The following is a 15284-nucleotide window of genomic DNA, read 5'->3' on the forward strand; positions in this document are numbered from 1 at the left end:
TCGCAGAAAGGGTCTCTAATCGCCTCCTCTATGTGGCTTTTGTATTTTTTAATGCTTTTAATTAGAAACGGTTACTGCGAGCTGTACTCTTTGTGGGGTGATATCGAGCTACGGCGCGAACTCCATTATCATCGCTGCTCTAATTGCTGCACAAATTACGGCGACGAACAGTCACCAAATAGCATCATTAAGACACGATCACCCAGATACCATAATGATATCCACTTGACAGACGTCCTAATTGTGCCTAACTCGTTATATTTTATTTATTTTTTCTATCAAAAAGTATCATTCCTCAGAGAGAAATACTTTGTGTCATCGTATAAAATGACGGAAATTGGCACTCGACGGAAGTGGGAACCACGTTCACATGTTCTAGCACCCTCGGAGATCCCTGACTAAGGATCAGGTGATCTTTGTACATGCTCTAATCATAGCCTCTATAAATGAAGGTCTTTTGTAACCTTTTGTGTATGTGAGCAAACAAACTAAACTGTTCAGGTATCTCTCAGTTATTCTCAGTCCGAATTCCACTATCAAAAACCGGTTGAAGGAAATTTTGGTTATAGATGTTTACTTTGAGAATTTCCCTTCTATAGCGTCGAGAGAAAAAGGGAAATTAGAATCGCACAGTACAAATAAAGAGTTCAATAATTAAAGCGTTTTTTCGCGTGATTTGCCCAAGATCCTGCTGATGATCCGGTGATGGATTGTGTTGTTTGCCAAGAAGACATCACCATATCCTGGAACGCATTTCTTCCCCGCGGCATAACACACACAAATCACCGTCTTCAAAACTGACTCGATAAAAAACAAACTCCACCCTGAGGCCACGACAATCAGAGGCTCTTAAATGCAGTCTATCAAAATTGCATTATGCCGCACTGTATCTCAATATATATTTTCTGTTTTTCGTTTTTCAGTTTGATTTAATCTGCGAAGGACGCTCGCGGAATCCGATCAAGTTGAGAGTTTGGAAAATCGATCAAGAGGAGTGAATATCTGCGAAGACAAGCGCCTTTCAAGAGCTAAATACTCTGACGACTGAATTGCGGATTGAATATCACATCAACACACAAAGTGGTCGCGGCCTGTAAAGCATCCGTGGTAATTAAATACCAAGTCGTGATGGTTGATGTCTTCACCGTCGGTGTACGACCTTAACATGTGACGAAATCACCTCTGATGATTAGCATTAGTACCCTAGTCAATCACGAATGCTTGAGTTTATTTAGCGCAAAGTGCTCTTCACAAATCAAGCATCGTAAAGAGCTTTGAGGATTGGTTTACGAGAAGATAAACAGTGAAGTGTGAGTATGGTGTCCATGGTGAGCATCAACTCAACGAACTTAACTCTAGACGACCAAGTGATCGTCGCGCCTTTGGACAGAGTTGAAGGAAAAGTTCAACTCGCTGTGTATGTACTTACGTTTCTTGTCGGCTTACTAGGGAACGCTCTCGTTTTAATCGTCGTCTACGGAAAGCATTCGCGTCGGACCGTAAACGATTTGTACATCATGAATCTAGCCGTGGCGGATCTTATCTTCATTGCATTTTTGCCTTTATACTCATTCAACCTTTTCCAACGCGTCATTATGTACACGCCAGTCTGTAAATTTGTCCTCCCCGTCATGACTATGACGTATTTCGTGAGTATCTACACGTTAACGTGCATGGCTATCCACCGATGCATAGTCATACTGAACCCCTTCAAACCGGAGATGAGCCATCGGAAGGTGTACTTATGTATCTTGGTCATTTGGTTTATATCCCTGGTGTTCGTGTTACCCATGTCTGTGGTCTCCATCGCAGATGCTACAGGTCAGTGTATCGAGTCGTGGCCCTCGCAGAAACACAAGCAGGCTTACACGGCCTCGCTATGCATGCTACAGTACATTTTCCCTCTATCCGTTATCACAGTCGCGTACATTCGGATCTGCTTCGACTTGAACCACGAGCGAGCTCCGAAACACGAACGCCACGCACAGCATCACCAGTTCCACCGCGAGAACTTACAGATTATCAAGACTCTGGCGACCATAGTTATCTTATTCGCGGTGTGTCTACTTCCTGGCCAGGTGCTATGGATGCTCTTGGACTTTGGCAGCAAAGACGAAAAGAGTCTGCAGATGTTGTTTAGCATGAGCATTATTCTGTCCGCAGTCCACAGCTGTCTGAACCCCATCGTGTACGGCACGCTCACGAAACAGTTCCGGCGCGAGTACATGCGTTACTTGTCGTACATATGCGGGTGTTGTGAGTGCAGTGAGGGCTGGAGGAGGCCAAGGCTCGCGAGCGTGTGGATGTCAATCAGCAGTGAGCACCACGAGAACAATAACAAGGGGAAGCACGTCGAATGGGAGACTAAAGCTAATGGCACCACAATCCTAGACAGGGAGTCAGTAGTTTAGCGTAATGAATATTTAGGACCTCCCTTTTGGAAGTGTACGAGCGAGAGAAAAGTGACGTGACGCTAATCGTGACCGTGCTGTTAGGTGCGTGACCGTAGTGCTGTGCCTCTAACGTGACCGTGTCGCTGCGTGCGTAGGCGATGCCGTGACGCTTCGTGACCGTGTCTTGGCGGCACACGACTGCTCCGTAATGGTGTGACGCTGTGCGTGATAATGCCGTGACTATATCGTGACCGCACAATCACATCGTGACGACAATGCTGTGACCGTGTCGTTATCGTATCGTGATCGTGCCCTGACCATATCATAACTGTGCGTGACTGTGGTGTCGTGCGTGACTGACGTAATGGTGCGTGACTACCGTGATCGTGAAGGTGCGTGAGTGTCTCGTGATAGTGTATGACGGTACGTGGTGCGAATGGTGAATATAGCTAGATCATCGTTTAGGGGAAGGAACTGCTATCGTCCGTAAACAAGTTTTGGATTACACAATATATTTTATTTCAAGCTGGCAAATTAGATGTTTTTAAACAGCTGTTAATAAACAATAGCAACAATTCATATGTATTTGGCCAAATTATAATACCACAAACCCGCCTTATCATTATAACGTTCCTGTAATTCCACGATATAATAAGACCCTTAGAAAGTTCTGCAAGTACTATACATCTCCTCGCAGCGCTTTTTGGGTGTCGAGCAGACAGTTGAAGAAAAAATGTCGCCCATCGGAAAAACTAAGAGACGAAAGCAAAACTTAAACCCTTAAAAACTAAAGAAACACTGCAAAATAATCTAGAGCAAATATTTTTCCTCGCCCGCCATAAATATCCTTTGGTCCGTTTAAACATGTTTCGAGTATGCCTGATAGTAGCCACATTTATCACATATGACAGGTTAATTAATGTTTCACGTGTGAAAGCCGTATACTCCTTAAATAGATGCGTTTATGTACTAACGATCTTCCCTCATCGGTATTTTCCGCATAAACCAAACCAAATGTGCATGAATTGTACAAAGGATTAAGTTAAAAGGGTTAATATCGCTGCCTTGTGATTATCATCCAGTTGAGAAGTGTACTAAAGGCAAAAAGGTACAAGGTAGAAAAGGTGCCAAAATTAACCTGAAACTACTTTGGCCGGGGGGGGGGGGGGGGGTGGGGGGTATTTTCGGCCACCGTTTACACAGTGCTTAATGCCCTTGTCACATATGGCAAGGCACACGTGTTAAAATTTCGAAATAACCATCTAAAAACAAAGTTTAATATTTTTTTGCCAAATTCAATCGAAAATATCGCACTGGCTTTCGAAAATCAGCCGATGGAAACGGATGCTTTTGCACAGTTTGTACTTTGCTAGGATGACAAAATGGCGGCTGACATAGGCGATAACCATAGCGAAACCCACAATTGAAACCCATAATCAATTATTGTCTGTTACAGAATGTTAAAAGGTTCGGAGGTCCGACGGAAACCTCAACCGTTAAAAGACAAAATAATCTATTAGAATCCGAGATATTTAACAGGCCATCTGCTCTAAATTATCGATCACATCTTCGAAGAAACTTCCAATAGACACACTGCTTTCAATATTTTGAAATATTTTTCGCGTTTTCCGTTAAAAATAATCGGAGATTGCTGCGTAATCGACCGGAAGTAAACTGGTGACAATGCGGCTTTAAGCCATCATCCCATTTTTCTCATGAATGCACAGGCATCATTCGTATGTCATTTCCGAGATGACGTCACTAAAGTCAAATATCTCTATGTATCGCGTGCGCAGTTTGGAAACTCCGTAGGTTTGCCAAATCAAGCAAAACAAGTGGTACAAAAATGTGCTCATAAAAACTATGCGGAACAACATGCATGCATAGGAAAAAATTAGTTCAATAACAACCTTTAACTTTTGTCTTAATGGTTTTAGATGGATGTTCTTTGAATACTGATCGAGCCTAGGACCCTCTTACAGGCAATTGTTACGTGAAGGAGTGACAAGGGAAAGGTCATTATTTATCGGGGGGTGGGGGGGGGGAGGGCTGCTAAATTGAATTATTTTCTGGTTTAAAAAATGCGACCCTTCCCTAATCTAACGCACAAAAATGGCGACCCTCCCCCAAAAAAGGCGACCAAAAATTAAGGTCCTCCCCCAGAACAAATAAAAAAGAACTAGAATTATTGTGTGTGTGTGTGTGGGGGGGGCATGCCCATAAAGTGTAAATAATATTGTAATATTGTATAGGGGGTCCGGGGCCATGCTTCCCCCTGAAAATTTTGCTATTTTCAAATTTATTAAATGCTAATTATTGTTACATTAGCTCCTTCCCAACTGAAATCTTATTTAAATATATACCACAAATACCACCAATCTAAAAAATTAGTAAGGGGGGGGGGGGGGGGGCTTGACATGAATCGAAATTCGTAAATTCATTCATTCACGAAAGTCATGAAAATGCAAACAGAAGGCGCATCACATTAATTTGTCTATTTTGTAGGGGGTCTGGGGCTCTCCCAAATTAAAAAATAAAAATGAAATTCAAGACTTTTAGGAGGCTCGGAAATTGACCAGAATACCTGTTCAACAAATAAAGCACTCCCCTAAAGCCCGTATCGATGCTCAAAAAATAGCAACCCTTCCCCCAAACATAGCAGCCCTTCCCCCAAACATAGCAGCCCTTCCCCCAAACATAGCAGCCCTTCCCCCGTTAAATAATGACCCTTCCCCCAAACATAGCAGCCCTTCCCCCGTTAAATAATGACCCTTCCCCCAAACATAGCAGCCCTTCCCCCGTTAAATAATGACCCCTCCCTAATCAAGATCGGGCCTGCAAGATGTCTCAGATGTTTTTTTCTTCTAAATATCGGTCGAGCAAGAGGAATGGCTAGTTTGTGTCCTAACGGTTTTAAATGGGCGTTCTTTGAATACTGACTTATTATTCGTCTTTCAATATTGGAAGACGAGAATCATGTGAAAAATTACCACCTCAAAATAAAATCTTGTCTTATTTACCAATTTAGTTAAAAAAATGTTAATAATCCCTGATAGGTTCGAAACTTCGAAAAAGTTTTTTTGATAACTTCTAAAGAAATCAGATATCCATTCCATTTCATGAAATTATTCCCTAGTACATTTTGCTTGTCATTTTTTACTAGTGACAACATGGGAGCCATGATTACTGTGTCACCCAAACTAATGTAGACTGTATATTGTAAATCATTATAAATTGTAATAAGTTTCTTGTGTTGCTACCAGTCTCACACCAGACATCGATACGTCTTTTGTTCCGCCATCCCAGTCCGCCTCCCCTTTTCTCTCAGCTAAGGACTGGGTACGAGTCTGTTATTACCCGTGAATGCCACAAATAACAGGGGCCTAAGGGTTGCGGTGGAAGCCATTTACACCTTGAACCTTCCCTCACTAATCAACCGTCGCCACACGGCTCCATCCGGGAACTCGTACTCTTCAAGGGACTGGGACTTCATCTCCGCGCTGTACCCAGGGGCCTGGAGTAGAGAGATATTAGCACCGCGTTTAGTCTGCGTACGATGTTCATTTTCTTTCTAAAAACTTTTTAAAATTTCTTATGGCCTTCTAAAAGACTCTACACAAACATCAATGCCAGATCGCTTTTAAAGATGTTATAGTTAACCTTTGATTCTAGCTGTCTTTTCTCGGTTTTAGAAGAATTGGCCTCAAAAAAGGTGGGCAATTTCTCATCTTTCCACAACTGTGAACCCCTCTTAAAGCCGCAATGCCACCAGTTTACTTCCGCTCGATTACGTAACTAATCTCCGATGGTTTTTTTTACGGAAAACGCGAAAAATATTTCAAAATAGTGAAAAAAGTGTCTCTATTGGAAGTCTCTTTGAGGATGTGACTGATAATTTAGAGCGGATGGCCTGTTAAATATCTCGGATTCAAATATATTTTTTGTCTTATAACAGTTGAGGTTTTCGTCGGATCTCCGAAAGTAAACTGGTGATAATGCGGCTTTAAATCCCGTGCCTATTTTGTTTGAACTATTTTTTTCCTGTTTACCCCCGTGCTCTTTTATATGATGGATATATTCACGAAGCTGAAAGTCTGATTTAACAGCAAAATATTTTCATTTTTGCACGCTGTCTTAATTTTCAAGCTCTTCAAAAAGCAGTGCAAACAGTAAAACAGTATATCACAGCGTGCAATCAATTATTTTAATGCAGCGGTTGTTCAGTAAAGAAAGGGTGATTTTTGTTCGAGTGTCTCGACGATCGTTTTGCTGAAAAAGTAGGCCATCTTTAACTTTGCTTCGTTATGTTTAGCAAACGATTCCACAAGCTTGTTACCAAGCCATCTCAGTGATTTAACCCGGTCCCTTACTTGCTGAAGTCATGTGTCTGAGGTTATCACTATATAGAGCATGCGCACCACTCACCATGGGTACCTTGTAACTACCATTTGTGGCGACTACTGGATGGACAAAGTGCTCGTGGAGATGGTCTGCGAACTCGGTCACCCTGTGGGGCAACAGGGTTTCAAAATGTCATTTTTTGTCGAAATTTGGTTGGTCATACTTTGCCTTGTATTCATTGCGCCCCAAGCATTAGAATGGAAGCAAGGTCAATCTTTTATTGATTCGTTTATTTATTTATTTATTTATTCGTTTATTTATTTATTTATTTATTTATTTATTTATTTATTTATTTATTTATTTATTTATTTATTTATTTATTTATTTATTTATTTATTTATTCGTTTATTTATTTATTGATCCGTTTATTTATTTATTTATTTATTTATTTATTTATTTATTCGTTTATTAACTTATTTATTGATCCGTTTATTTATTTATTTATTTATGTATTTATTAATTTATTCGTTTATTTATTTATTGATTCGTTTATTTATTTATTTATTGATTAGTTTATTGATTGATTCGTTTATTTATTTATTTATTTATTTATTTATTTATTTATTTATTTATTTATTTATTTATTTATTTATTTATTTATTTATTTATCGGAAGGAGGGGGTCGGGCTTGGAGGGGGAGAGGCAGTGATAATTGATAATTAAGTATGTGTAAGGCTGACATTTTCTAGCATATAAAGATAAGTGATTGGACATTCTCGCATGTTCCCCTATAACGCTCTTATCAAACGTCGATGAGAGTTCCACTCTTTCTAGCCTTCACGTGGTTGTGATCAAACTCTCATCAACTCTTTTGTCGGGTTTGAACAATATTCAAAGTCGATAAGGGTCAACGAGAGTGCGCGGTAAACACATTAGAGTTGAAACTCTAATCTCCGTTTGATAACACCGACTTTTAAAGCCGCATTGTCACCAGTTTACCTCAACCTCAACCGTTAAAAGACAAAAGAAGTTATTAGAATCCTAGATATTTAACAGGCCATCCGCTCTAAATTATCAATCACATCCTTAAAGAAACTTCCAATAGACACACTGCTTTCAATATTTTGAAATATGTTTTGCGTTTTCCGTTAAATATCATCGGATATTGTTAGGTAATCGACCGGAAGTAAACTGGTGACAATGCGGCTTTAAGCTTGTTGGGATAATATTTTGCGAGTTTGATACCTGTTCTCCAGTGATGCAGACACACATATATAGTCAAACATGGAGATGTGCTGCACATATTCGCAGAGACCGACTCCCCCAGCATGGGGGCACACAGGGACTGCAACAGAGAAGATGACAACTTAACAAAAATAGGCCCACAAGAAGCGCAATGCAACAGAGGAGATGAAAACTTAGTGTAACAAGAATAGGACCACAAGAAGCGCAATGGAACAGAGAAGATAACAACTTAATGTAACAAGAATAGGACCACAAGAAGCGCAATGGAACAGAGAAGATAACAACTTAATGTAACAAGAATAGGACCACAAGAAGCGCAATGGAACAAAGAAGATAACAACTTAATGTAACAAGAATAGGACCACAAGAAGCGCAATGGAACAGAGAAGATAACAACTTAATGTAACAAGAATAGGCCCGCAAGAATAGCTGCTATAATTAGATCACTTTAAAAAAATGTTTACTGTGATTTCTACACAGTATACTTTAGCAATATCAGAGTTCCAGCACTCATTCCTTCAAGTTTGTCGCTTTATTCAGCAATATTTTGCACTAAGAAATTATTTTTGGGTGGAAAACTCGAGCGCGCGCTCTCCGCCTTTAAGCGGCAAAAAAAGCTACTTATACAGCATTTACGAATCAGCAAAAAAGTTGCATTGTAAGAAAGGGCCTATTTTTATTTCGTCGGTCTAGCGTGACATTGTTTCTTAGTGCAAGTCGCTATGATGTCGCAAGAGTGTCTGCTATAGTGACCATACGTGGTTTCAGTGTTACCTTATATCATATAGACCAAACGTGAACCACAACATGTGTATCACATATCATACAATAACGTTAATAAAACGGGAACTCTGATTGGTTGAGAGGAGATGTAGCCTGCGTAGCAAGCGCAAAGGGCTTGGGAATATATAGATTTAGGCATTGCCTAAAAGCGAAGCTCCAAACACACAAATCTTTGCTCCATTTTCGCTTAATAACTTAAGAAATTTTAAATATTATTATTATATTTCTGTTTTTGACGATTTCAAAGATTTCACAAATCACGCGCCCAATTTGTTAACCTCCCCTTCCCCCCACATAACACACACATAACAAGTTTAGTTGTCATACGATGTTTCGGCGTCAGGGTAGTTTTACTTTTAGTGACGTCATCGATGACGTCACAAACCACGTGACCACAGTTTTGCACCTCCCTTGACACATGACACCTGCCAAGTTTGGTTGTCATACGATGCTAATTGGGGACGGACGGACATCGCGTCACCAAAACTCGAGTCGATGGGTTACCAATATTTGTTACATTATTTTTCTTATATACCACTTTTTCTTAGGTATGGGGCGCTGCGTGGGAGCTCCGCTAAAATTAGGGATATCGCGCACCTGAAGAGAAGGATTGAGCGAATGTCTCTTTCCCTCATCCTATCCTCTCCCTAGCGCGCGCGCTCCGTCTCCTCTCTTCTTTTTCAACCCTTTGGGCCTTCTACGCAGGCTAGAGGAGATGTTGACATCATTTTTTCATTGTACCAAAAATAGATTTAATCATTTATGTGTCGATCATCCAAGAATACATTTAAAACGTTACACAAACCGACTCCCTGTGATGCATCCATGGATTATTAGAGGACGAACGCACGCAAAAATAAGATCTATTCTTTTAGACTCTTACATACCTCCAAATTTGGCTGCCATCAGAAGAATCGCAATAATCTCGTTAAGCCCCCCGACTCTACAGCTGTCAATCTGACAGTATTGGAAGCCTTGAGCTTGCATGAATTGCTTGAAGATCACGCGGTTCTGACAGTGCTCCCCTGTGGCTACGCTTATCCCATATGGGGCAAGCGCTTTTGAAATAGCAGCATGGCCTTCAATTGAAAAAAAAATCACTCATGTTTTATCTCGGCATTGTCAAGAAAAAGAGTAACCAAATCCACAGCTATGAATTGTTCTCACTCAAGTACTAGCATGTTATGTGGTAGGAGATTTGTATTGTCTTTCTAACATTTAAATCTATGTTTAATTAATCCTTAAAGAAAAAACAATAAATTAACTCAAAAGAACTACATCATTTTGTTGTCTGCGTGATACAGCTAATTTCTATAGTTAATTCAAGAACTGAAAGGAGCTATCGTTGTCCGTGTATAAAAGCCTATTGCAATTGCTAAATAAAGTCTATTTTCCCTGTGCTGATGAGTGGTGTTCAAGTACAAGTACAAGAGTACAAGTGAGGTTTCAACTTTCAACCTGTCATAGTTGTCAGCCTCGTCCCAGGCCTTCTTACCAGGTTCCTGACAGGCCCCTTGTGGTTTGTAAGAGTTGTGACATCACAGAAAAATGCTCGCCCAAGAACCCAAGCTGCCTCACGGTTCATCACATGGACAGGAACCCCGACAAGAACATCTAGGGCTAGGCTGGTTTTATGTTTTTTTATTGCTACTGACAAAACAAGAGCTTGAAGACACACCTAGGACATCATCAGGAGAAGTAGGTTCCTCAATCCAAACTGGTTTGAATTCTGCCAGCCCCTTCATGTACTCAATGGCCTCTGGCACATCCCATCTTTGGTTTGAATCCATTGCCTATGTGCAGGAATAAAAATATAGTTGTGTGTTAATTTCATTGTAAAATCTTGCGACAGCTCTTTCTCTGCTCCATTGTATCCTGATACCAAAACATACACGAAACAAAAAAAAAAGTTGGTTAGCTTGCATTCTCCCCCAACCCCAGGGTGGATACATGCAATGGTTTGGGTGGATATGTACCCCACTTTTTTTAGTAAGAAATTAAATGTTTTAACGGAGTATCAAACTGATAGTACAGCAGGCCCTTCAACCCCCTTTTTAAAGGGTTTAACCTGGTTACTATGTTACTAACATGTCTTACCAAAAATCTGTCTGGGCCAATAGTCTTCCTTATGATGGCAGCTCGGCGCCTGTCATCATCCAGATCATTGCCAACCTTCATTTTAAACCTTTCAATACAAAACAAGGGCATAAAGCCTTTCAATACAAAACAAGGGCATAAAACCTTTCAATACAAAACAAGGGCATAAAACCTTTCAATACAAAACAAGGGCATAAAACCTTTCAATACAAAACAAGGGCATAAAACCTTTCAATACAAAACAAGGGCATAAAATCTTTCAATACAAAACAAGGGCATAAAACCTTTCAATACAAAACAAGGGCATAAAACCTTTCGATACAAAACAAGGGCATAAAACCTCTTCACAATAATAAATGGTATCTAGCGAAAGCAATAAGGTTGCACAATGTAATAATCCATCCATGGCTACAAACTCACTGTCAATCAGAGTATCAATTTTATTAGCGGTGCTATAATGTGCTTTTGTTCACCTTGTCCAGCCAGCACTTAGATACTTGTTACAGAGATCTTCTATTTGCTTGTCTGTGTAACCAAGCCAGCCTGCTGAAGTGGTGTATGCTGGGTACCCCTCTAAGAAGAGCTTTTTGACTGAAATTGAATACAAGAATTTTAAGCACTGACCAAAACAGAATAAAAGATAATAATATAAACATATTCAGGCCCGTACCAGGATTTTTCTTGTGGGGGGGGGGGGGGATGCAGAGTCCGAAAAAAAGGACTGATTTTTCTGGGGGAGAGGGGGAGTGACTTTTCTGATAAAAATCTGACCACCCCTGAAAGAACAAAAGGTTTTTTTATGCCTTTGCAGTATCTCCACGAGACGTTTATTTTCGAAATTGCCTAAAATACAAGTCTAAATTATGGATTAATGACATACCAGAGTGATCTAGCTTATGCTTTGTAGTTTTGTCTACAAATAGCACGTCTATTAAGAACCGAAAGTGGACTTTTGTTGCAGGGGTGCCCTCCCTCTGGGTACGGGCCTGGTATTGGAGATTGATAATTGATAAACTATCTTACTTCTTTCTTCTTTTGTTGGAGCATTCTTTTTAAGAATTTCTATTAAAAAAAACAATATAAATAGTAAGATGATGTGAGAAAAAGGAAACAATAAATGACAAAATTTACAAACCTAATGCTTCCTCCTTGGTCAATGCATCGGACCTGTAGAGCAATTAAATTTCTTAAACAGCATCAACTGCCTGTTTTAAGACATACAATGTACACTGCTACTGAGGAATGGGGCATATGGCACAAGCGGTGTGAATTGTTTGAAATAGCTCTGTGAGGTTGTAGGGGATGTTATGAGGGAAGGTTTGGACAGGGGGCATGCCACAAATTGTGTGAGCTGTTTGATACTGTATAACTTGTTTTGGTTCATGTTTGGTGTGTGAGTCTTTATAGTTAAAAATAAAAAAGATATAATGAAGTTACAGTTTTTTATAAAGCAAAATCAAGTAAAACAAGCTACTTACAAATAGCTGAAGTCCACTGTGGAGACTAATTTCTCTGGAGACTAAAAGAAACCACATTCTAAATCCAATTGATTTTTTATCACTTTTTTCATAAGCTAATGACTTCTAAAAGGAGCATACCTGTCAACCTCAAAAAAATCTCAAGGCTTGATAATTTTTGGGGGAGGGGTGGGGTATAACCTCGCAGGTGTTTGCCATATTAAAAGCTCTCGCAAACTAATCCACTTATAGATCTCACAAGGGTGTTAGATAAATTGCGCTACACAAAGGAATTATTGTCTTAAATATTTTAAAAGAGAGTTTGCAAAATGACCCTTATTTTCCGGAAGCGATAGAAAATCGCTAAAAAATGGGAAGATTTTGGTGCTCGACGTGGAAGAGCTGGAGAAGGGGTCCAAAATCTTGAGACTACCGCCTAGTGCGGGAGAGTTGACAGGTATAAAGGAGGGAGAGGGGATGGTGGGGACAAGCCATCAAGGGGGGAACAATACAGGCCTGTAGCCAAGATTTTGAGCGGGGTGGTTCATTTTTCTATTTCAGTGGACCAAATTTTCGATATACCCATCTCCTCGCCTTAATACATTAGGCAATCAATACTCCAAATAAATTCAATCTTGTATTTAAAATGTTATTAATAGGGTGCTTTTTAACATATAGCCATATGCTATATGTTAAAAAGCATATACGTTATATGCTTTTTGTTTGTTTCTCCCTGAGCGGACCATCAAGCTGTGTGTGTGTGTGTGGGGGGGGGGGGGGGGGGGGGGAGGGGTTCGTGTCCAGTAATGTAATTTCAGAAAGGCTATTATTACCTCTGATTGGTTGATCTTAATATTCACAGTTTTTTTTTATACTGTATGCCATATAACTATGCTAAGTATATATTTATTTTTAATTAGACATATCTACTTACCATATCTGACAAAAGTCTCCATACAGGCTGAAAAGAAAAAAATAAAATGAATTTTTGAATTCACAGAAAAACTACACATGTACTGCAACTTATAATACGAATAACAACAAAACATAGCTTAAATTTTTTTTTACATTAAAAACTTTCAGGAAACAAATATGTTACCTTTTCTTCTATCCTTGCCCATAAATCCCAAAGTGCATTTATTATTGCTGCAAGTGCCAAATGGATGACTCCTTTCTCTGGCCCAAGCTGTTAAAGGAAACAAAAAGGAAAATTAAATAAATTGAAATAATGAACTGAGTTTTCCTAGAACTTCAAATTAATAAGCACTCATAAACAGGGTTTTAAAGATTTCTAGTCGACACTCCTAGTAAGTCATACCTTTTTTATTGTTTGTTGTTGTTATCTAAGGACAAATTTTGTGATGAAATTACAAGCTATATAATTTAATCGAGAATATTGTAAAAGCTTTCCCAAATCAGCCAATGAAAATAGATGCTTTCCCACACTTGGTACTTTGTTAAGATGACCGTGGCTGTTTAAGGAGAGGGACTAACCCATCTTAACTGCTCTTCATGAGCAAGCTGCCGCCATATGGAGCCAAAGTCATTGAAGATGTCTTCCACTGACATGCCGACAAGCATCTTACCATAGGCTTGGGCAGCACCCATAACTATAATGCAAAATGTGAATGGACTCAGGTTTCTGATGGAGTTTGTTAGAAGGGTGTGGTATGCTTTTGGGAAATTTTGAAAAGGTAAACTTAGTTCCTTATCAATTCTTCCAAATTAATCACTAATTTTCACATCACCATTCCCTAGCCTTCCCCTGTCTGGTTTAGTATAGATTGCTTATGTACAGTAATTGTTACCTATTTCATTCCCTCGTCCAATAGTGAATGTCAAGCCATAGCCTTCTCTACCACCTGGACTGTCTGTTTTAATAGTCACATACATGGCTGAGTAGTCAGGGTTTTTATGCTGAAAGACAGTTCACATAGATGGTTTGTGATTTTTTATAATCAATACAATAAAACCTGGTATAATCAATTGATAGAACCAATAAAAATAATAATTAATTCCAATCAATTAAAGTTGTTTCTGCAATCGTTTATAATCAGTAATAGGGTGATGGTGTCCAGCAAAAAATGCAGGGTGGGGCCCAGAGTTGTACTTCAGTGACCACGGATCAATTAAGTTCAAATAGACATCCTTAGGTAATACTGTGTAGGTCATTCTCTGGTAATAGTTCACTAGATCCACCTAGAAACTTTTTTCTATCCAAATACACACATAAAATAAAACTGGACCTCTTGCACATAATAAGGTGGGAGTCTCAATATTTTGGACCCCTTCTCCCGCTCTTCCATGTTGAGCACCAAATCTCCCGCTTTTTAGCCATTTTTATCGCTTCCCAAAAATTGTTCTATAGAAAATCGTCATTTTGCCTATTTTCTATTAAAATATTTAAAACATTAATTCCCTTGTCTAGAGCAAGTTATGTAACACTCATGAGATCTATAAGTGGACTTGTTCGCGAGAACTTTCTATACGGCAAACGCCTGCGAGATTATACTTACCCTCCACAACCAAAAACTAAAATACCCCACCCCTCCCCCAAAAATATTATCAAGCCTTGAGATTTTCGGAGGTTGACAGGTATGCAATTCTGATGCGTGCTGATATATGCATCGGGTTTAGCTACTAAATCTTTGTCTGTTAGATAGTAGGTTGATAAGGTATTCACGGTAGCGCGCGTGGCATTGTAAAATTGAATGACAAAATATTTTCGACAGTTTTGTGCCGCTTGTTTTAATTAGCCTACGAAACACAAATGACCAATCACCTACCACAGCATCGGATCCATGTAATTCTAGGGAGGTGGGGAAGCGGATATCCCGAGCAGTGACTTCAGTAATCTTCATGATCAAAAGTTCCTTGAAAATGATAAATTCATTGATTTGTTGTTCTTGTGCCGAATCCCAAAAGTCACATGGCTTTCACGTGCGAATAAACGAGTGGAACTGGAGCG

General features: G+C 39.5%; 2 protein-coding genes and 1 long non-coding RNA gene across 7 annotated transcripts in view; 1 reads left to right on the forward strand and 2 right to left on the reverse strand.

The window, feature by feature from the left end:
• Positions 1-1547, reverse strand: part of LOC116604796 — a 38587-nt gene extending 37040 nt beyond the window's left edge. Inside the window, exon 1 of the long non-coding RNA XR_004291244.2 lies at positions 1430-1547. This is a non-coding gene — a long non-coding RNA (uncharacterized LOC116604796). The remainder of the gene's footprint in view (positions 1-1429) is intronic.
• LOC5522235 (RYamide receptor) overlaps positions 1-2972 on the forward strand; it is a 34529-nt gene extending 31557 nt beyond the window's left edge. For all 5 annotated transcript variants that reach the window (XM_032367685.2, XM_032367687.2, XM_032367686.2 and 2 more), the window contains one exon: positions 924-2972. In XM_032367685.2, coding sequence (XP_032223576.1) covers positions 1317-2411 — 1095 coding nt within the window. In that variant the 5' untranslated portion in view covers positions 924-1316 and the 3' untranslated portion in view covers positions 2412-2972. The remainder of the gene's footprint in view (positions 1-923) is intronic.
• On the reverse strand, positions 2889-15266 carry LOC5522234 (mitochondrial enolase superfamily member 1). The gene is made up of 15 exons (XM_001641929.3): positions 15103-15266; positions 14125-14233; positions 13811-13926; positions 13416-13502; positions 13251-13277; positions 12338-12378; positions 11995-12026; positions 11883-11921; positions 11333-11450; positions 10860-10947; positions 10441-10555; positions 9650-9841; positions 7980-8079; positions 6819-6900; positions 2889-5907 (listed from the first exon to the last, which is right to left on the reverse strand). Exons 1-15 carry the CDS (start codon positions 15175-15177, stop codon positions 5800-5802), a joined length of 1329 nt encoding a protein of 442 aa, XP_001641979.1. The 5' UTR covers positions 15178-15266; the 3' UTR covers positions 2889-5799.
• Between the last annotated feature and the right edge of the window lie 18 nt (positions 15267-15284).

The sequence above is a fragment of the Nematostella vectensis genome, chromosome 4 (genome assembly GCF_932526225.1).
Source record: "Nematostella vectensis chromosome 4, jaNemVect1.1, whole genome shotgun sequence".
NCBI lineage: Eukaryota > Metazoa > Cnidaria > Anthozoa > Actiniaria > Edwardsiidae > Nematostella > Nematostella vectensis.